At 45.7% G+C, this 22,467-nt stretch overlaps 1 protein-coding gene across 3 annotated transcripts in view; it reads left to right on the top strand.

Moving 5' to 3' along the window:
• SCN4B (sodium voltage-gated channel beta subunit 4) overlaps positions 1 to 22,467 on the top strand; it is a 96,410-nt gene that overhangs the window by 6,329 nt on the left and 67,614 nt on the right. For 2 of the 3 annotated variants that reach the window (XR_006387715.1, XM_044278245.1), the window contains exon 3: positions 397 to 516. The exons of the other annotated variant lie outside the window; for it this stretch is intronic. Coding sequence is in view for 1 of the 2 variants with exons in the window: in XM_044278245.1 (XP_044134180.1) it covers positions 397 to 516 (120 nt within the window). In the remaining variant the exon portion in view is untranslated. The remainder of the gene's footprint in view (positions 1 to 396; positions 517 to 22,467) is intronic. 3 annotated transcript variants of the gene reach the window in all.

Here is a 22,467-nt window from a genome sequence, read left to right as displayed (position 1 = left end):
ATGTTTTACGTAATAAGCACATTTGCAGCCTGCTTTTTTGATGGATGTTTTCTGCTATGTATATGCGGTTTTAGTCTACTAGACATGGGATATGTATGTAAGTGGGATATGTAAGTGTGAGGCACATATCCCATCCATACTAATCCCCCATATCCCATCCCCCTGCAGCCGCAGTCTTGAAGGTCACCTCTATTGGCTTGGAAAGTATCGTTTGTAAATGGATTGAAAACTGGCTAAAGGACCGTGTCCAGAGAGTTGTGGTCAATGATTCCTATTCAGAATGGTCCCGGGTTATAAGTGGTGTACCCCAAGGTTCAATGTTGGGTCCTCTATTAGTTAATTTATTTATTAATGATATCGAGGATGAGATTAATAGCACCATATCTATTTTTGCAGATGACACTAAGCTGTGTAGAACTGTACAGTCTATGGAAGATGTCCATAAACTACAAGCTGACTGGGACACTCCGAGTGATTGGGTATCAACTTGGCAAATGAGGTTCAATGTGGACAAATGTAAAGTTATGCATCTTGGTAGTAATAATCTCTGTGCTTCATATGTCCTAGGGGATGTAGCACTGGGAGAGTCACTTATAAAGAAGGATTTGGGTGTCCTTGTAGATCATAGATTGAATAACGGCAAACAATGTCAATCAGCTGCTTCTAAGGCCACCGGGATATTGTCATGCATTAAACGAGGCATGGACTCGCGGGGCAGGGATGTAATACTACCACTTTACAAAGCGCTGGTGCGGCCTGATCTTGAATATGCAGGATAGGTCATCAATATAAATAAAGCGGACAATCCCTTTAATACTAATGACCTAACCTTCAGGATTGGTCATCAGTATCTGATTAGCGGGGGTCCAACTCCTGGCACTCCCACTAATCTGCTGTTTGAAGAGGCCGCGGCCTCCCAAGCGTAGGGTCGTCCACTAGATAGCGGCTGTGCTTGGTATTGCAGCTGGGACTGAGCCGCTCCCAGGCCATGTGACCGATGAACGTGACATCACTGTGAAAAACTAGAAATTCCAGGGTAACGTATTTCCCACTCCCTCTAGGAAGCTGAGATATGATGGTCTGTTTGTTTGTTGGAGTAGATCTGTTTTAGCTTTGTACATTGAAATTCAGTTCCCAAGACCTTACTTTACCTATGAAACGTCTATGAGGGACAGTATTAAAAGCCTTTGCAAAATTCAGAAACACTACATCCACAGCCGCCCCTCTGTCCAGGCTACTACTTACCTCACTACATCCACAGCCGCCCCTCTGTCCAGGCTACTACTCACCTCACTACATCCACAGCCGCCCCTCTGTCCAGGCTACTACTTACCTCACTACATCCACAGCCGCGCCTCTGTCCAGGCTACTACTCACCTCACTACATCCACAGCCGCGCCTCTGTCTAGGCTACTACTTACCTCACTACATCCACAGCCGCCCCTCTGTCCAGGCTACTACTCACCTCACTACATCCACAGCCGCGCCTCTGTCCAGGCTACTACTTACCTCTCTACATCCATAGCCGCCCCTCTGTCCAGGCTACTACTCACCTCACTACATCCACAGCCGCGCCTCTGTCCAGGCTACTACTTACCTCACTACATCCACAGCCGCCCCTCTGTCCAGGCTACTACTTACCTCACTACATCCATAGCCGCCCCTCTGTCCAGGCTACTACTTACCTCACTACATCCACAGCCGCCCCTCTGTCCAGGCTACTACTTACCTCACTACATCCACAGCCGCCCCTCTGTCCAGGCTACTACTTACCTCACTACATCCATAGCCGCCCCTCTGTCCAGGCTACTACTTACCTCACTACATCCACAGCCGCCCCTCTGTCCAGGCTACTACTTACCTCACTACATCCACAGCCGCCCCTCTGTCCAGGCTACTACTTACCTCACTACATCCACAGCCGCCCCTCTGTCCAGGCTACTACTCACCTCACTACATCCACAGCCGCCCCGCTGTCCAGGCTACTACTCACCTCACTACATCCACAGCCGCCCCTCTGTCCAGGCTACTACTTACCTCACTACCAGGCTACTACTCACCTCACTACATCCACAGCCGCCCCTCTGTCCAGGCTACTACTTACCTCACTACATCCACAGCCGCGCCTCTGTCCAGGCTACTACTCACCTCACTACATCCACAGCCGCCCCTCTGTCCAGGCTACTACTTACCTCACTACATCCACAGCCGCCCCTCTGTCCAGGCTACTACTTACCTCACTACATCCACAGCCGCGCCTCTGTCCAGGCTACTACTCACCTCACTACATCCACAGCCGCCCCTCTGTCCAGGCTACTACTTACCTCACTACATCAACAGCCGCGCCTCTGTCCAGGCTACTACTCAGCTCCTCATAAAAACAAAATCAGGTTAGTCTGCCAACTTCTGTCCTTGGTAAACCCATGTAGTTAAATGTAGTAAAGAAATTCTAACTTTACTGGAAAATAAAACATAATGCTATTGATGATCAAAAATTATTTACTGAATTTGAAGGGAGCCTGTCAGAGGGTAGGTGTAAATCATATGACAGCCTCCCATACACTGACTAAGCAGATGAGATACTTTGTATTACATAAATTAAAGTCATAGAAAGGAAGCTTTAATTAATTGTCGGCTAATGGCAATAGTGTTTCTCCGCTCCGATGTAAATGGTGGGGTTAGCACAATAAGTGTGCATTGGGTGACAATGGCTGCTTTCAGTGCCTTCTGCTGCTGTTAGTAGTGTATACCTCCAGCGGCTGGCAGCAGCAATGCTCATGGAAGAGAGGTCCTCTTGATGCAAGCCAACAAGCATCCCTACGCTCGTTCGGTTCTTTTGCCTTGCTAGTTTTGGTCCAACCCGAGCCTTTCTCAGCTGTAAAAACACGTCCTTTAAATGGGTTATACCATGACTAATGTAAAAAATGAATCATTTAGTCCATGACAATCTCTTTATAACAAAGCTAGAACCAGCCCCGTACCTCACACGCATCCAGAGATCTCCCTATTCATTGCTCTGCTACATTTATATCAAGCTGGCAGCTCAAGGGGAGTGTCTGTTCTGCTGCAGCTCAGGGGGGCGTGTCTCAGTACTCCCTATCACAGCTCAGGGGGCATGTCTCAGCTCTCCCTATCACAGCTCAGGGGGCGTGTCTCAGCTCTCCCTATCACAGCTCAGGAGGCAGTTGATGAATGAAACTGAGCATGTGCGGTCATCTCAGTGAGCAGGTCAAAGAAATAAGAAAAGAAAAAACAGCAGGTGGCGCTATACAGATACAGTTTATTGAATAACTCAGTGGCTATGCAAAATTTTTAATTAAACGCAATTACAAAAGTATTCAGATCCAGGTGCTGGTGTGAAAACTGTAGAATATTTTTCGTGGAAACCTTTAATCTGTATGCATTGGCATCAATATCAGCATGTTAAAGAAGACCTTTCACTAGAATAAAACATCTAAACTAACTATACAGACATGGAGAGCGGCGCCCAGGGATCTACCTGCAATTACTGTTATACCTGGGCGCCGCTCCGTTCTCCCGGTATAGGCTCCGGTATCTTCATAGTTAGGCTCCACCCAGTGAAACCTGCAGGCGTCTCCTTCTCCCATGCTGTAGCGCTGGCCGATCGCAGCGCTCAGCTCATAGCCTGAGAGAGAAAAAATCCTCTCAGGCTATGAGCTGAGCGCTGCGATTGGCCAGCGCTACAGCATGGGAGAAGGAGACGCCGGCAGGATGACGATAGAATGAAGGTGAAAATAAAAAGGTTAACACTCTCATATCGCAAGCAAAAAAGGGAAGACATTAGTAGGGGTCAGGCCATCATGTCCGTCAGGACATTAAAGGGGTGGTCCTCCCTAGGGTCCAACCATTCCAGCTCCTCTGCTCCATTCCTGGCTGCTTCTGGTCCCAGTCCGACCAGAATTGGCTTGGCCCAGTCACATGTGCTTGAAAGGCGTGTCCCTAGCAGTGATAAGCACATGTGACCTCTGAAACCAGTGATTGGCTGCAGTGGTCATGGTGGGACCAAGCCACTTCCGGAAGCAGCCTGGAATGGGTCAGCGGGTCAATAGATTTTTTTTTTATGGGGCACACTTTCCGACCACTGGAGTTGTTGGCTCCTAGGCTTTAATAAAATGTGCTTGTTTTGCTCTATACATAATAACACTTTCTGATCTTTGATACTTTGTTACAAGAAATTTGTAGGTTGAATATGAAAAGGTTCATTGGTTGGACTGGCTTATCACAAGAACCTGATGATCCCAGTCTCTGACACAATAATGGGACCCAAGGTCCAGCAGTAGACAACCCCATTTGAAGTTGAATTTGGAGCCACCCGGGTCTTTTTCTTAGGGGTCAATTCACAAATAACCTATTAGACCGCACTGATGATGTGTTCTGTGTGTGCAGTGATAGCAGCAGAGACTGTGAAGTTATCAGCTAATATACAACTGAAACTCTAGGAGTGAAAGCCCTGCTCGCAAGAGCTTACAATCTACCGTATGAGAAAGTGAGGGTGACACAAAAGTTGGTTGATTGTTATATGAAGTGGTCCAGCCATCTTTGTACTGAAAGCAGTGGTGTACGCCGATCTGCTTCAGGTGTGGGACTGTTAGAAGATCGAGTTCTGAGGAGTTTGGGGGGGGGGGGGAACTAGGGGAATAGTTAGTTTAGGAAGCCTGATAAGCCTGTCTGAAAAGATGTGTTTATAAGGCATATTTGAAGGTAAGGAAGTTGTGAATTGACCTGATATTCCGGGATAGAGCATTCCAGAGAGTAGGTGCAGCTCAAGAAAAGTCTTGAAGCCGAGAGTGAGAGGTACGAATTATGGAGGATGTTAATCTTAGATCACTGGCAGAACGGAGTAGGGTGGTAGATGGAAATGAGGGAGGAGATGCATGGAGGTGCAGCACTGTGGAGAGCTTTGTGGGTGAGAAGTTTGAACTGTATTCTGTGGTGGGTGGACAACCATTGAAGTGACTGGCCCAAACTAGTAGCATCAGTATAGCGGGTGGACAGAAAGATAAGCCTGGATTCAGCATTTAGGACAGACTGAAGGGGGAGAATTACCGTAAGGAGCAAGAGTTTTGGCCGCTTCCACCATAAGAAAAGGGTGGATTCTGGAGATATTTTTGAGGTGCAGACAACAAAATCGAGCAAGTGATTAAATATGGGGAACAAAGGAAAGATCCAACCCGGAGACAGAAAACGGGGTTGTTCCATCTCACCGTTTCTAAAGCGAGATGGGACTATGTGCCAATCAACAAGTGGCCAGGAAACAGCAGAGCAGGCCGGCGCTCCGTTTTTTTCCTAGTTCTCAAGCTATTCTGGTTCGGTATCTCAGAAGCAACATACCTTGCTGCGATACCCTGTTTGCCTTACTCCCGTGCACTGCAATGCGCCGCCCAGTGGTCATCGCTTAAACTAATCTCACATTATAAACATGGGATAACCCTTGACGGCTTCTTACACACATACATTTGGCCAGGACAAGCACTTTCTTTTCTTTTTTTATTTTCTTTTGGTGCTTGCAGCTTTTTTTGCTGCTTTTGTGGCATTTTTTCCTAGCCCCCCTTTTTATGGGGGGAGGATATCTTCATCTTCATGGTGTCTTTTTCATGTTTTTCCATGAAGAAAATTACAAAGTGCTTGTTAAAATGGGAGAAAAACGGTAAGAGCTCCAGCAGGATGAGTTTTTGAAAAGAAAAAAGAAAGATACAAAATCCACCTAATGAAAACTGCACGTCAACGCAGCCTAATGGTAAAAAATGCAGAATGTCCTATTTTAAATAAATTGATGGCATGTGATATCAGAAGTGCAGAGGAAATAATGCGGTGTGTGAATTCCCATCCATTAACACTGCACATCTGGATGCCGAGGTAAAATGCCACACTAGCAAAAATGCCAGGAAACTGCCATGTATGAACAAGCCTAACACAAACTAAAACCTCAGCAGTATACAGACATCTACTATATAAAGCTGAGTGTAGGTATGTACGGTATGTACCGTACATACCTAAAGGAATCCGCACTTACAATCACAAAATTTTGCACAGTCGCCTCCTGTGACTCGGGGAACATCATAGACTATAGATGTTTTGAATGGAAATTTTCATCCCAATTATTTGCCAAAAAATATGCTTAGTAGCCTAACCGCCAAACTCCAGGAGCCATTGTCTGTCGGCTGTTGTGGCAGTCAGCCTGGATGTTCATCAGGTTGCATATAGCAGCCAATCACAGCTCAGCTTCTTTTTTGCCACAGGTCATTAATATGAGCTCTGATTGGTTGCTATAGGCAACGAAGGACATTCTTAGTAGAAGACAGCTTATGTGTGAGGTAATATGGTTTTGATATATGATGTGAAATACTTCTATTATTTACTTTTTGATTTTTCATAATAAAATTTCTGTCTTTGGGCACTGTGGAGGTCACTGTTAAAGGGGCGGGCACTGTGGAGACCACTATTAAGGGGGCAGGGGACTGTGGAGGCCACTATTAAAGGGGCAGCTGCTGTGGAGGTCACTGTTAAGGCAGGGGGGTACTGTGGAGGTCACTGATAAGGGAGCAGGGTACTGTGCCAGTCCCTGTTAAAGGGGCAGGCGCTGTGGAGGTCTCTGTTAAGGGGGCAGGGAACGGTAGAGGTCACAGTTAAGGTGACTGTAACTTATGGTCACTGTTAAGGGGGCGGGCCCCTGTGGAGGTCACTGTCAAGGAGGTAGGGTGCTGTGGAACTCACTGTTAAAGGAGCGGGCTGCTGTAAAGGTCAAAGTTAAGGGGGTGGGCTGCTGTGGAGGTCCATTTTTAAGGAGGGAAGTCATTGTTAAGGGGTGGGGGGCTGTGGAGTTCACTGTTAAAGGGGCGGGGTGATGTAGAGGTCACTGTTGTGGGGGATACTGTCGACACACACAAACATTAAATGGAATAGATGAAATATACCTGAGCAAAGCCGGGTCCTTCAGATGGAATATATATAGACTCACCTAAAGAATTATTAGGAACACCATACTAATACGGTGTTGGACCCCCTTTTGCCTACAGAACTGCCTTAATTCTACGTGGCATTGATTCAACAAGGTGCTGATAGCATTCTTTAGAAATGTTGGCCCATATTGATAGGATAGCATCTTGCAGTTGATGGAGATTTGAGGGATGCACATCCAGGGCACGAAGCTCCCGTTCCACCACATCCCAAAGATGCTCTATTGGGTTGAGATCTGGTGACTGTGGGCGCCATTTTAGTACAGTGAACTCATTGTCATGTTCAAGAAACCAATTTGAAATGATTTGAGCTTTGTGACATGGTGCATTATCCTGCTGGAAGTAGCCATTAGAGGATGGGTACATGGTGGTCATGAAGGGATGGACATGGTCAGAAACAATGCTCAGGTAGCCCGTGGCAATTAAACTATGGCCAATTGGCACTAAGGGGCCTAAAGTGTGCCCAGAAAACATCCCCCGCACCATTACACCACCACCACCAGCCTGCACAGTGGTAACAAGGCATGATGGATACATGTTCTCATTCTGTTTACGCCAAATTCAGACTCTACCATTTGAATGTCTCAACAGAAATCGAGACTCATCAGACCAGGCAACATTTTTCCAGTCTTCAACAGTCCAATTTTGGTGAGCTCGTGCAAATTGTAGCCTCTTTTTCCTATTTGTAATGGAGATGAGTGGTACCCGGTGGGGTCTTCTGCTGTTGTAGCCCACCTTTCTTTCCCATTCTGACATTCAGTTTGGAGTTCAGGAGATTGTCTTGACCAGGACCACAACCCTACATGCATCGAAGCAACTGCCATGTGATTGGTTGACTAGATAATCACATTCATGAGAAATAGAACAGGTGTTCCTAATAATTCTTTAGATGAGTGTATATAGTACATTATAATGCAATAGCTACTCGTCACTCATGTGATGTTTCTAAGTCCTGTCCGGTCTCCAGAGGGTTAATCATACATACTATAAATACAGTATGTGCTATGTGAATTCTGTCTATAGGCACAGGAGCAGAAAGAAATGTAAGGCACGTGGTATAGATAAGATATAAATATAAGGCTGGCCATACACTTTACATAGCTTTCAGCCAAGCGCTCATTCACTGTCCCAAGCCCTCATACACATGCACTGGGAACTCAGCCGAGCATGCATGTATTCTGAATGAGGGGTGTCAACTGCTGCCAGACTCCTCCGGTTATTATCCCTCAGAATAAAAGGCAAATAGAAATCTAAACTCCCAATTCCTCTCTCCCCAGACATCTTCTGTCGAGGGAGAGCGGGGACCATTAGAGGGTCTCCAGTCCTGCAAAAATCAGCAGGTCCAGTCCGCACGTAGCTGCTGTGAACGGGCAGATCAGCGTACGGCCGCGTGTGCAAATTTTCAAAGCAGAAATGTGCATGTCCTTCATAAATGTTTGTCACAGATTTTGCTGCAGATTTCGCCTTGCGAAGGTAGAAATCCGCTGTCTAAATTGACAGTTTGCAATTTAAAATTTGCAACGCAGGGCAATTTCAAAAGCAAGTTTTTTTTCCTGTAGCGTGTGCATTTTGTAGAATCTCCTCCACTTTTCGGATACTATAATATGCTGTGGATTTTCTGGCTGCAGTTTTGTGGCTGAGAAATCTGCAATATATCCTGAACATGTGAACATACCCTTAAAGGGGTAGACCAGGATTTCAATATAGATGGCCTATCCTCAGGATCGGCGGGCGGTCTGACACCCCGCACCCCTGCTGAACAGTTCTTTCAGTGTTGCTCTGGTGCCGGTCTGCAATTTATAGCTCGTGAAGCAGATTTTTATTATTTTTTATTAATAACTGGTCTTAAACGGCACCTGATGAGTAACTACGTGAGCGGACTGCTTTATGGATCCATTTTTTAGAGCGATCTATGGCCCCATGCTTGATGTCTGTTTGCCTCCAGTCTCATGCTGCATTGGGGGAAGAGGTTGGAAGACCTCGAAACGCGTTTGCAAAAGCTATAGACTGCACTACCCATAAAGATTCATCCTATCTTATTTTTAACCTTCATGTAAACTCAAAGGAATCAGAAAAATACCCTCTGAAAACTCCACAATCTCCGCCGGCTTGGCATTACGGGAGGAAGTATCACATGACCTACCCCCGCATCACGTGATTCACTGCAAACCACGTGGGACCCCATCCCCGCCACGGAATTTACAGCACAGACTGATTCTATAAGAGAACCGGCATAGAGAGCAGTGCTTTAGAGGAGAATAAGGTCGGATGAGCGGCTGTACACCGGGTGGGACGCCCCCGATGTCAGCATATATACAAGTTAGGCCCCTTGCAGACAAGCGTGTCCGGATTAGGTCCGGATGCGTTGCGTCTGCGATCAGGGAAAATTGTGCTAATAGGTACACAATTGCAGTCAGTTTTGATTGCGATTGCGTTCCGATGTTCAGTTTTTATCGCGCGGGTGATATGCATTTTGCACGCACGTAATAAAAAACTGACTGTGGTACCCAGACCCGAACCCGGACTTCACTGAAGTTCGGGTTTGGGATTGTTCTGTATATTTTATTATTTTCCATTATAACATGGTTATAATGGAAAATAATAGCATTCTATAATTTAGAATGCTAAGTAAAAGGTCCATTGTGGGGTTAAAAATAAAAAAAATATGTAACTCACCTCATCCACTTGATCGCGCAGCCGGGGTCGTCTTCTCTCTTCTTCTTCTTGCAGGACCTGGCTGGAAAAGGACCTTCGGTGATGTCATCGCGCTCGCCACGTGGTGAGAGCTGTGACGTCAGCGCAGGTCCTGCTGAATAAAGATAGAAATTTTCTATCTTCAATCAGCAGGACCTGCGCTGATGTCACCGAGCTCACCACAAAGGTCCTTTTCCAGCCAGGTCCTGCAAGAAGAAGAAGAAGAATATAAAGTCATATCTACACACTTCAACCTGAGAAGATATAGGACGACATTTTGTCTCAGCCACCTTTAATTATTTATATGTACTCAGCCTTGATGTACTCAGCGAATATAAAGTTATAATAACTATTCACAGTCTGATATAATATAAGAAGATATTGTTATTTAGTCACAGTTATCTTTGAATATTTCACATCACCATTAGAGTTTTTTTCCCCTAAATAGGTGGAATAATAGTTTCTCATTATTAATCATGTAACTATATTCTAATTCACTATACTGGCTACAATGATCCTATATTCACGTATATCGAATGCAAAGCACTCATTTGCAACTAATAGTAGCATTTTCTTTCTGATAAACTAACAGGTAGACTAACCTGTGCCATTTGTATATATATCTTTAGTATATACATTTTATTTCATCTCAGTATATACATTTTGATGGTTGTTTATGTTTTAAATAAATGTGTTTTAACTTTTGAACCTATGATACAGATGGTGAGCGCCAGTTTTTTTCTTTTTTCTTCGTGATGGGGTGAGTCACCAAAAAGCAGAGAACCTCTACCATAGTATAAAAAGGGTAATGAGCCACTATATACGTTTTTGTATTACAGCGGTATTCTAGAAGGGTTGCTTATATGGGAGGATATGGCGCCTCATGGAAGCACCATTTGGCGACACATGGAGTGGTCTGTGCATGCATCTGCGGTATAGTTAGTGGTAAGCACTGTAAATGTACAGCACGGAGAAGGCGTGGGCTTATGAGCGGCACACTATCCGTAGCTGTGTATTACAGCTGACACTCTGCTGCAGCGTCAGGTTTAGGACTCATGCACACGACCGTATGTATTTTGCTGGCCACAAAACACGGATCTGCAAAATAAGCGGATGACATCCGTGTGACATTCGTATTCCATCCGCTTTTTTGCGGATCCATTGTAACAATGCCTGACCTTGTTCGCAAAACGGAGAAGAATAGGACATGTTCTATTTTTTTGCAGAACAGACATGCGGACATACGGAAATGGGATGCACACGGAGTCATTTCCCATTGAAGTGAATGGTTTTGTAAAAAAAAGATGGACCTGTAAATAAACAGAAAGGGCATGAGCCCTGATTCCGGGTGTTTAACCCCATAGATGTCGTGGTCAATAGTGATTTCAGCATCTAAACAGTTAAACAGGGCTCCCTCTGTCATCCCATTGGTATTGTGCGGTGCCTATCTTGGTAAGGGGGCTAATGAAGGTTCCACAGGTCTCTGCCATCTTTCTGTTAGGCACTGTCTCCCTATATATGCTTGCTGGACTGTAATTTAAGAGAGGTTTTTTTTTCTTTGCCTACATAGTGCAGAAAAGGCCATTATTAAAAAATAATAGGCTTTGTGTATGCCTTGTGTTTAATTTGATGGGTAATTTGTAGGTTGTCAGCCATCTTGATTCCTTCTTCTCTTAGATATGGTTTTCCTAATGAATCCTACATTTCCCATCATGCAGAAACAGAGGGGGCAGAGTCTCACCACAGTGCTCTATGTAATGGCAGCCATGACAGATCAGTGACACAGAACTGCTGTCCCCTCACACTGCAGCGTCTCCATGTTCTCCTATGTGATGCAGCTGGAGCCTGTCATATCTCTCCCCTCTCAGCTCTTACATGCAGGAGGCAGGGAGACCAGTGACTACATCTCATAGAACTACACTGGAGAGTCAGCACACACAGATAGTGCAGGCAGTGTGAGTCAGGAGGTTTAAATTACTGCAGCTGATCACTGTATACACTCACTTACTATACGTACAGTACAGACCAAAAGTTTGGACACACCTTCTTATTCAAAGAGTTTTCTTTATTTTCATGACTATGAAAATTGTAGATTCACACTGAAGGCATCAAAACTATAAATTAACACGTGTAATTATATACATAACAAAAAAGTGTGAAACAACTGAAAATATGTCATATTCTAGGTTCTTCAAAGTAGCCACCTTTTGCTTTGATTACTGCTTTGCACACTCTTGGCATTCTCTTGATGAGCTTCAAGAGGTAGTCACCTGAAATGGTTTTCACTTCACAGGTGTGCCCTGTCAGGTTTAATAAGTGGGGTTTCTTGCCTTATAAATGGGGTTGGGACCATCAGTTGCGTTGTGGAGAAGTCAGGTGGATACACAGCTGATAGTCCTACTGAATAGACTGTTAGAATTTGTATTATGGCAAGAAAAAAGCAGCTAAGTAAAGAAAAACGAGTGGCCATCATTACTTTAAGAAATGAAGGTCAGTCAGTTTGAAAAATTGGGAAAACTTTGAAAGTGTCCCCAAGTGCAGTCACAAAAACCATCAAGCGCTACAAAGAAACTGGCTCACATGCGGACCGCCCCAGGAAAGGAAGACCAAGAGTCACCTCTGCTGCGGAGGATAAGTTCATCCGAGTCACCAGCCTCAGAAATCGCAGGTTAACGGCAGCTCAGATTAGAGACCAGGTCAATGCCACACAGAGTTCTAGCAGCAGACACATCTCTAGAACAACTGTTAAGAGGAGACTGTGTGAATCAGGCCTTCATGGTAGAATATCTGCTAGGAAACCACCGCTAAGGACAGGCAACAAGCAGAAGAGACTCGTTTGGGCTAAAGAACACAAGGAATGGACATTAGACCAGTGGAAATCTGTGCTTTGGTCTGATGAGTCCAACTTTGAGATCTTTGGTTCCAACCACCGTGTCTTTATGCGACGCAGAAAAGGTGAACGGATGGACTCTACATGCCTGGTTCCCACCGTGAAGCATGGAGGAGGAGGTGTGATAGTGCTTTGCTGGTGACACTGTTGGGGATTTATTCAAAATTGAAGGCATACTGAACCAGCATGGCTACCACAGCATCTTGCAGCGGCATGCTATTCCATCCGATTTGCGTTTAGTTGGACCATCATTTATTTTTCAACAGGACAATGACCCCAAACACACCTCCAGGCTGTGTAAGGGCTATTTGACCATGAAGGAGAGTGATGGGGTGCTGCGCCAGATGACCTGGCCTCCACAGTCACCGGACCTGAACCCAATCGAGATGGTTTGGGGTGAGCTGGACCGCAGAGTGAAGGCAAAAGGGCCAACAAGTGCAAAGCATCTCTGGGAACTCCTTCAAGATTGTTGGAAGACCATTTCAGGTGACTACCTCTTCAAGCTCATCAAGAGAATGCCAAGAGTGTGCAAAGCAGTAATCAAAGCAAAAGGTGGCTACTTTGAAGAACCTAGAATATGACATATTTTCAGTTGTTTCACACTTTTTTGTTATGTATATAATTCCACATGTGTTAATTCATAGTTTTGATGCCTTCAGTGTGAATCTACACTTTTCATAGTCATGAAAATAAAGAAAACTCTTTGAATGAGAAGGTGTGTCCAAACTTTTGGTCTGTACTGTATATCTGCAGTCCTGGCCCTTTAGATGGGGAGACATTTTATCTTCAACAGAATACAGGAACATGCATGGGAACATAGCAACATAGTTCAGCCTGTTATCCTGCAAGTTGATCCAGAGGAAGGCAGAAAAATCCCTGTGAGGTAGAAGCCAGTTTTCCTCACTTTAGGGGAAAAAAAAATTCCTTACCGACTCCAATCAGGCAATGTGTAGGATCATCCCACAACGGGAGATGTATAAACATTTAGACACAAAGCTGGGCCACCAAAGACGTACTTAGTGAACAATAGTAGATCACCTATACAAATATTCACAAAGCAAAGAATACAGTATTATTTAAAAAAATATATATATCTTATAATAATCTCAAATTTCAGCAAATTGCAGCAAATCACAGACAATGAAAAGACAGACCCGTATTTTACATAACATGAGAGCTGCCCGGAGGTATATGATTGGTGATGATGTCATCCTGTGGTTCATAGGAAGTGAGGGAAATGGGAGCAGGGGTGCACCTAGCCTTTCTGCTGCTTGAAGTGAAAACTGAATCGCCCCCCCTGCCCCCCCCCCCATACCAATTTCTTAACCTAACACCATTGCCACAATGAAAGCGCTCATTCCCCACAGCCCTTCCGCTGCCCCCCTCTTGCCCTTACCTGGTCCTGCCTGAGGCGATCGTCTCACCTGGCCTCATTGGTGGTGGTGGGAGAGTTCGAGTTGTAATTTCTCTGCCCTCCTTCTCACTGAGACGGAAGCACGTGCTCATTTCCATCCTTCAACAGATGCAGCAGAAAGGACATGCCCCTGAGAAAAGACCCCCCCTAACCTGACAGCTTGAAATAAATCTAGCACAACAATCGCAGCAATGAATGTGGAGATCTCTGGATCCATGTGACGTACAGGGCTGGTTCTAGCTGTCATTTTGTACGTTATTCATGGGATAACCCCTTTAAGGAGTGGATCATAATAAGTATTAAGAAAGATGGAAGGAATGGGACCTTGTAAACAAGGACAGAAAGGACTCTGGTAGAAGCAATATCCTAGATATGGACTGAATCTTGTGGACAAGGTGACACCATGCCTGCTGGTAATATCAAAGGGAATTAGAGCCTGTAAACACGGCATGCTAAAAGGAATATCAAAGGGATTTGGATACTGGAAGCCAGTCCTTGAATAACATTGAGAAAGAATTTTAATTGAGGGTCAGTCCTTCTGTACAGAGCCCAAAGAGAGCTGTGATGGATGGGTGAAGCTGGGAGCTCTCCGCACAAAGCCTGCTGCAGATGGGACCTTCTTTGTGCAGTTTTAGATAGCGGAGAGAAATATTCCACATAACAGAGATGTGTGCACAGGGTCACTGCAAGAACAAAGGAGGGAAAGCGGAGACCAGAGACCGTGTCCCCGTAATAGTCAGTGTTCTGGAGCCACTTTTATAATAAATTATTTCACAAAATCAAAAGAATACGATTTTAAGTCATTGACAGTGTGCGGGTCTCTTAAAGGGAGTGTGTGAGACCCTGTGCGAGAACAGTGTGCGGGTCTCTTAAAGGGAGTGTGTGAGACCCTGTGCGAGAACAGTGTGCGGGTCTCTTAAAGGTAGTATGTGAGACCCTGTGCGAGTCTCTTAAAGGGAGTGTGTGAGACCCTGTGCGAGAACAGTGTGCGGGTCTCTTAAAGGGAGTATGTGAGACCCTGTGCAAGAACAGTGTGCGGGTCTCTTAAAGGGAGTGTGTGAGACCCACCCTGTGCGAGAACAGTGTGCGGGTCTCTTAAAGGGAGTGTGTGAGACCCTGTGCCAGAACAGTGTGCGGGTCTCTTAAAGGGAGTGTGTGAGACCGTGTGCGAGAACAGTGTGCGGGTCTCTTAAAGGGAGTGTGTGAGACCCTGTGCCAGAACAGTGTGCGGGTCTCTTAAAGGGAGTGTGTGAGACCCTGTGCGAGAACAGTGTGCGGGTCTCTTAAAGGGAGTGTGTGAGACCCTGTGCGAGAACAGTGTGCGGGTCTCTTGAAGGGAGTGTGTGAGACCCTGTGCGAGAACAGTGTGCGGGTCTCTTAAAGGGAGTGTGTGAGACCCTGTGCGAGAACAGTGTGCGGGTCTCTTAAAGGGAGTGTGTGAGACCCTGTGCGAGAACAGTGTGCGGGTCTCTTAAAGGGAGTGTGTGAGACCCTGTGCGAGAACAGTGTGCGGGTCTCTTAAAGGGAGTGTGTGAGACCCTGTGCGGGAACAGTGTGCGGTCTCTTAAAGGGAGTGTGTGAGACCGTGTGCGAGAACAGTGTGCGGGTCTCTTAAAGGGAGTGTGTGAGACCCTGTGCGAGAACAGTGTGCGGGTCTCTTAAAGGGAGTGTGTGAGACCCTGTGCGAGAACAGTGTGCGGGTCTCTTAAAGGGAGTGTGGGAGACCTTGTGTGAGAACAGTGTGTGGGTCTCTTAAAGGGAGTGTGTGAGACCCTGTGCGAGAACAGTGTGCGGGTCTCTTAAAGGGAGTGTGGGAGACCTTGTGTGAGAACAGTGTGTGGGTCTCTTAAAGGGAGTGTGGGAGACCCTGTGCCAGAACAGTGTGCGGGTCTCTTAAAGGGAGTGTGTGAGACCCTGTGCGAGAACAGTGTGCGGTCTCTTAAAGGGAGTGTGTGAGACCCTGTGAGAGAACAGTGTGCGGGTCTCTTAAAGGGAGTGTGAGACCCTGTGCCAGAACAGTGTGCGGGTCTCTTAAAGGGAGTGTGTGAGACCCTGTGCGAGAACAGTGTGCGGGTCTCTTAAAGGGAGTGTGTGAGACCCTGTGCGAGAACAGTGTGCAGGTCTCTTAAAGGGAGTGGGGGAGACCTTGTGTGAGAACAGTGTGTGGGTCTCTTAAAGGGAGTGTGTGAGACCCTGTGCAAGAACAGTGTGCGAGTCTCTTAAAGGAAGTGTGTGAGACCCTGTGCGAGAACAGTGTGCGGTCTCTTAAAGGGAGTGTGTGAGACCCTGTGCCAGAACAGTGTGCGGGTCTCTTAAAGGGAGTGTGTGAGACCCTGTGCGAGAACAGTGTGCGGGTCTCTTAAAGGCAGTGTGTGAGACCCTGTGCCAGAACAGTGTGCGGGTCTCTTAAAGGGAGTGTGTGAGACCCTGTGCGAGAACAGTGTGCGGGTCTCTTAAAGGGAATGTGTGAGACCCTGTGCGAGAACAGTGTGCGGGTCTCTTAAAGGGAGTGTGTGAGACCCTGTGCCAGAACAGTGTGCGGGTCTCTTAAAGGGAGTGTGGGAGACCTTGTGTGAGAACAGTGTGTGGGTCTCTTAAAGGGAGTGTGTGAGACCCTGTGCGAGAACAGTGTGCAGGTCTCTTAAAGGGAGTGTGGGAGACCTTGTGTGAGAACAGTGTGTGGGTCTCTTAAAGGGAGTGTGTGAGACCCTGTGCAAGAACAGTGTGCGGGTCTCTTAAAGGGAGTGTGTGAGACCCTGTGCGAGAACAGTGTGCGGTCTCTTAAAGGGAGTGTGTGAGACCCTGTGCGAGAACAGTGTGCGGGTCTCTTAAAGGGAGTGTGTGAGACCCTGTGCGAGAACAGTGTGCGGGTCTCTTAAAGGGAGTGTGTGAGACCCAGTGCGAGAACAGTGTGCTGGTCTCTTAAAGGGAGTGTGTGAGACCCTGTGCCTCTTGCAGACGACCGTAGGTGTCCCGTCGCCGTATTGCAGACCGCATATGCGGATCCGCAAAACACGGGCACCGTTTCGTGTGCATTCTGCAACACGGATACGGACACAATGACTTGAATGGGTCCACAAATCCGGAGATGCGGAACGGAAGCATGGAAGGGAACACTACAGAAGCAATACGGAGTCCTTCTGTGATGTTCCGTTCCGTGCTTCCGTTCCGCAAAAAGATAGAACTTGTTCTATCTTTTTGCGGAACAGACGGATCACGGACCCCATTCAAGTGAATGGGTCTGCGATCCACATGCGCTGCCCCACGGTTGGTGCTCGCGCATTGCGGACCGCAATTTGCAGCCCGCAGCACGGGCACGGAGCCCCTACGTTCGTCTGCAAGAGGCCTAATGCACGGGGTTTGGTGCAGTGTAAAACTGAGTTAGTACTTACACGGACCAATCAATATTGACCTAAGTGCAAACCTCTGTCAGTATAACCTAATACGGTTATAGTGGGAAAAGTTGATTATATAACATTATATAATATTTGATTCATAATAGTTGTATTGCTGGTTAATGGAGAGAGTAGAATTATATATATATATATATTTTTTTTTTATTGTAATGCTTTTTTGGTTATTTATAGCCTATGTGGGGCTCACAGACTCATTGTAAACTGGGATTTTACTACAATTGCGTGTGATGTCTATAGTAACAAGTTAAAGAGAATTGTCAGTAAAAAAACGTATGTATTGTTTATATCAAGTTTTCATGCTGAACATATGTTTTTATAATGTTTGGAAGTTTTTGCATGTTTGTAATTTTCCATGTCATTATACACAGTACATTAAAAATAATCCTAAACGCTTGCCCCATAATAGGCTGAGACTTTAGTTTTGGAGAAATCACTTTCAAAAAGTAATCTCATTATCATCACAGGTAGGATTACAATGACAGGAAACAAGTAACAAGATTCGGAATACGGAAAGTCTTCAGACTTTCATTTTTTCCACATTTTGTTATGTTGCGGCTTTGCGCTATAAATAAATAAGAAATTAAATTTTTTTCCCACCATTCTGTCCTCAGTACCCCATCATGAGAGAGTGGGAACAGAATGTTAGAAATGTTTGCTAATTTATTAAAAAGGAAAAACTAAAATCTTGCACTGACGTAAGTATTCAGACGCTTTACTCTGAAGCACATTGGTCAGTGATTACAGCCTCCAGTCTTCTTGGGGATGATGCCACAAGGTTTACACACCCGGATTTGGGGATTTTCTGACATTCTTCTCTGCAGATCCTCTCAAGCTCTGTCAGGTTGGATGAGGACCGTCAGTGGACAGACATTTTCAGGTCTCTCCAGAGATGTTCGATTGGGGTCAAGTCAGGGCTCTGTCTGGGCCACTGAAGGACATTCCCAGAGTTGTCTCTAAGCCACTTCTGTGTTGTCTTGGCTGTGTGCTTGGGGTCATTGTCTTGTTGGAAGGTGAACCATTGGCCCAGTCTGAGGTCCAGAGCTCTCTGGATCAGGTTTTCATTCAGAATATGTCTGTACTTTGCTCCATTCAGCTTTCCACCAACCCTGACCAGTCTACCTGACCCAGTCACTGAAAAACACCCCCACAGTATGATGCTGCCACCACCATGCTTCACTGTAGGGATGCCATAGGCAGGTGATGAGCAGCGCCTGGATTCTTCCGGACATGATGCTTAGAATTGAAGCCAAAAAGTTCAAGAGAATCTTGTTTCTTACAGTCTGAGAGTCATTTAGGTGCATTTTTGCAAACTCTAGGTGGGCTTCCATGTATCTAATACTGAAGAGAGGCTTCATTCTGGTCACACTGCTATGAAACACAGCTTGGTGGAGTGCTACAGGGATGGTGGACCTTCTGGATGTTTCTCCTATCTGCACACAGGATCTTTGTAGCTGAGCCATTGGGTTCTTGGTTTGGGGAATGCAATATCTCCTTATGGAAAGTGCCTTAAATGGCGTGAGGAGTCTTATAGGCCAGACAACACCGAAACAGCTGTCTGCAAATGAGATGCTGGCTTGATTATTATTCAAGTCATGTCTCAAGGCTGTTTAAAAGGTCAAACATTGACTTACAGGAAAGCTTCCTTACATCTGGTAACATTAGAGGCAGAGCATGCTTAGAGCTAATTTCCATACGCTCTTCATTAGCTTCTTGACCACCTCTCTTACCAAGGCCTCCCCCCCCCCCCCCATTACTTAGCTTGGTGGGGCAGCCAGCCCTAGAAAGAGTCCTGGTTGTTCCAAATTTCTTTGATTTAAGAATTATGGAGGTCACTTTCAGAGCAGCAGTAATTTTTCTGTAACCTTCTCCAGACCTGTGCCTCCTCACAATCCTGTCTCTGAGCTCTACAGGCAGTTCTTTCCTCCTCATGGCTTGGTTTTTGCTCTGATATGCAATGTCAGCTGTGAGAACTTATATAGGCAGGGCTGTGTCTTTCCAAATCATGTCCAATCCATGGAATTTACCACAGGTGGACTCCAATGAAGGTGTAGAAACATCTCAAAGATGATCAAGAGAAATGAGAAGCCCCCAGAGCTAAAACTCAATTGTCATAGCAAAGGGTCTGAATACTTATGTCCATTTAAAGTTTTAGTTTTCCTTTTTAATAAATTAGCTAAATTCTGTTTCTACTTTGCCATTATGGGGTAATGAGTGCAGAATGGGGAAAACTTGAATGTATCTTTATTTCAGCACAAGCCAGAAGGATAACAAAGTGGGGAAAAAGTGAAACGGTCTGAAGACTTTCCGAATGCATTGTATAGATAGCTCAGCAGCCTCTATCCACAATAGGGGACGTCACAGCTAATCTACTTGCCTTCCCTGCACATTGACCTTTCCATAGGTCACGGTGCATACCCACAACACTCAGTCAATGAACATCTCTACAGGTTCCTATGGTCCATGTGGCTGCTGTAAAACAAACCTCTCAACATTGTTAACGGCAGCTCAGGCAGGATGGCTATCCCCATAACCATGTACAGAAAATTGATTAGAACATTTTTTTAGTATCTGGTTTTAATTCGTAAAAAACCCAGGTGATACATTCCCTTTAGGCCTCGTGCACACGTGTGCATGCTGACATTTTCTTTTTCATTTCAATAGAAATATCCTATCCTTGTCAGCAAAATGGACAGGACTGGGACATGTTTTATCTTTCTTTGTGGGGACGTGTGGATGCGAACAGCATGGGTCCGCGTCCAGTCCACAAAAATGCGGTCGTGTGCCTGAGCCCTGAACTCTATGTCAGTAAATGCGCACGCATCGTTTATTTAGTTGCAGTTTGAGTATTGTATATGTTCAATTCTTCTTGAAGTTGTATAAAATCCTTGGTTTTGACCAGTCTGTTCCAGCGATCGGCGACAAGCAAGTCGCTGTCAGATGCGGACTAAAGGCTGATCGCTGTCAAGACTTTGATCTTTATAGCATTGTATATTTTCTATCATTGCTGAGAGCTGCGAAGATTTGCAAGCTCCGGTATTTGTGTTTTGTCATTTTAATGTATAACCTGATGCAGTGTGAATTTGCTTTAGGAGATTCTGCCCCCTCTCCTGACATGTCTGTTTTAGTAACTACTCGCATTCCCCATGTTATACCAATTCTGGAGCATCTGTTCTTGTGACTCTGTGTTGTGCCGTTCCTATGTTATTTCTTCTAGAAGTATCTGAATAAACTGTCCTCAGCTTGCAGTATAGGTACAGATGGGTGTTACTAGTCCGGGGTGTGTCCCTGCACAGTGCGACACTAGCAGCTTTGATTGGACACTGAAGTCAGACACACCCGCTATTGGTAACACCCAGTAGTACCTTTACTGCAGACTGCTGGCAATTTATTTATATACTTCTAGCAGGAATGGCACAGCACAGAGTCATAAGAATAGAGGCTCCAGGATTGTTATTACACGGGTGATGCAAGTAGTTACTAAAACAGACATGTCAGGAGAGGGGACAGCTCCTCTTTAACATCACCCTTTTATCCATATGTTTAATTATGTAGCCAGCTTTAATGTAGTCGCAAAAAATTAAAATACAGATAATGTCATTAAAGACTAAAAATAGTGTAAGAAATCAATACAGTATCCAGGGTCTGAGTGCAAGACTGTGACATAGCACATTACTGCAGCTATAGTGGATAGAGGAGCATTACACGGGTCAGAGTAGAGATCTGAAGGTTTAGAAGATGCTTAGTTTGATGCTCTGTGTTACAGATTTAAAGGGATTCTCAGAAAACCCATTTTAATATTGCCCCAGACAGGGTGCAGGAATAAAAAAATAAAAAAAGACTTACCTATCCCCAGCGCCGAGCTCCCTTCACCTCCGCTTCCAGTTCCTGCTAGAATGGAAGCATTATGTGCTGCCTACATGCACATCACCACATCCATCCTATCGATGGCGTCAGCAGTGGCAGCGGTCACTTGCCATGCCTGTACACACCATTGATTGGCCAGCAGTGGTGACGTGCGTGTAGACTGAAAAAAGGAGAAGAAGGAAGACCCGGCACTGGAGCCGGAGCACTGGTGACTGGGTCAGAGCCTCTCTAAAATGGCAGGTCTTGTGGAGTGATTTTTCTGTGTGCTGTGGTTAGTACCTACCAAAAATACTCTAGGCAAGGACAACTGGTGAACTAGTGACCGGGTCATGGCGGCCACCCACGGCTCACTGATTTGTGTGGGAAATGGAGTTTAGGCTTCCAGGCTTCCATGTTCGGAGCTACTGTACAACAATTTGCTGAAAAAGTGTCTCCTGGTTATGACATATCTGACATAATTGTCACCAGATTATTGCTACAATCAACTTGCATACAGGGATGGTATCCTCTGGATACGTCTGGGTCATCAGTTAAAAAATCTCAGAAAACTCAGAAATATGTATACTTGCTAACCAGAAGGTGGGTAGTAGTGGCCCGTTGCAACTGTCCCCAATAGTCCTAGAGCCTGGGTGCATAACTGTAACCAAGAATCTTTGGTCTGGCCCAGTTTTTGGTCAGCATGACTTGTGCGAGCATAATTGTGTTCTTCCACTACAAAGCTGCATTTCTGAAAAATGTCTTATGCAGTGCCTGGGTTTGGGGTGGTCCCAATTCTACGCTGGGTCCCCCAATGCTGTTGAGGTGTCACCACGTGTTGCTGTGCTCTGGAGGGGATGGTAAGGCATGGTGCACTTCAACAGGAAATAAGTCCATAGAGTCAGGGGTTGTAACCGCTTTCCTTATATTTAGTCAGTGGCATAACTAGAAATGACCGGGCGTCTCCGAAAATTTTTGAACGGGCCCCTCTCCCCCAGAAACTTCTTTGCAATTCCCGACTTCTGTGCAACCCCCTCTTCTGTCGATAGACAAGATCATGCTTTCAGATGAGGCCCAGCAGCTGCTACATGCATTTCCTACAGTGTTACTGTATATAATCAGTGATGGTCAGTTCGCAGTGTTCGCCAGTGAACACATGCGGGCTGCCGTCTTTAGTAAGGTAGACTCATCCGTCCGGTGATACACAGGTAAGCCCTTACCTGTGTCTGTGCCGGG

Source organism: Bufo gargarizans, chromosome 2, assembly GCF_014858855.1.
Source record: "Bufo gargarizans isolate SCDJY-AF-19 chromosome 2, ASM1485885v1, whole genome shotgun sequence".
Lineage (NCBI taxonomy): Eukaryota > Metazoa > Chordata > Amphibia > Anura > Bufonidae > Bufo > Bufo gargarizans.
The sequence above is the reverse complement of the archived record's forward strand: the minus strand, read 5'-3'. Positions and strand labels throughout refer to the sequence as shown.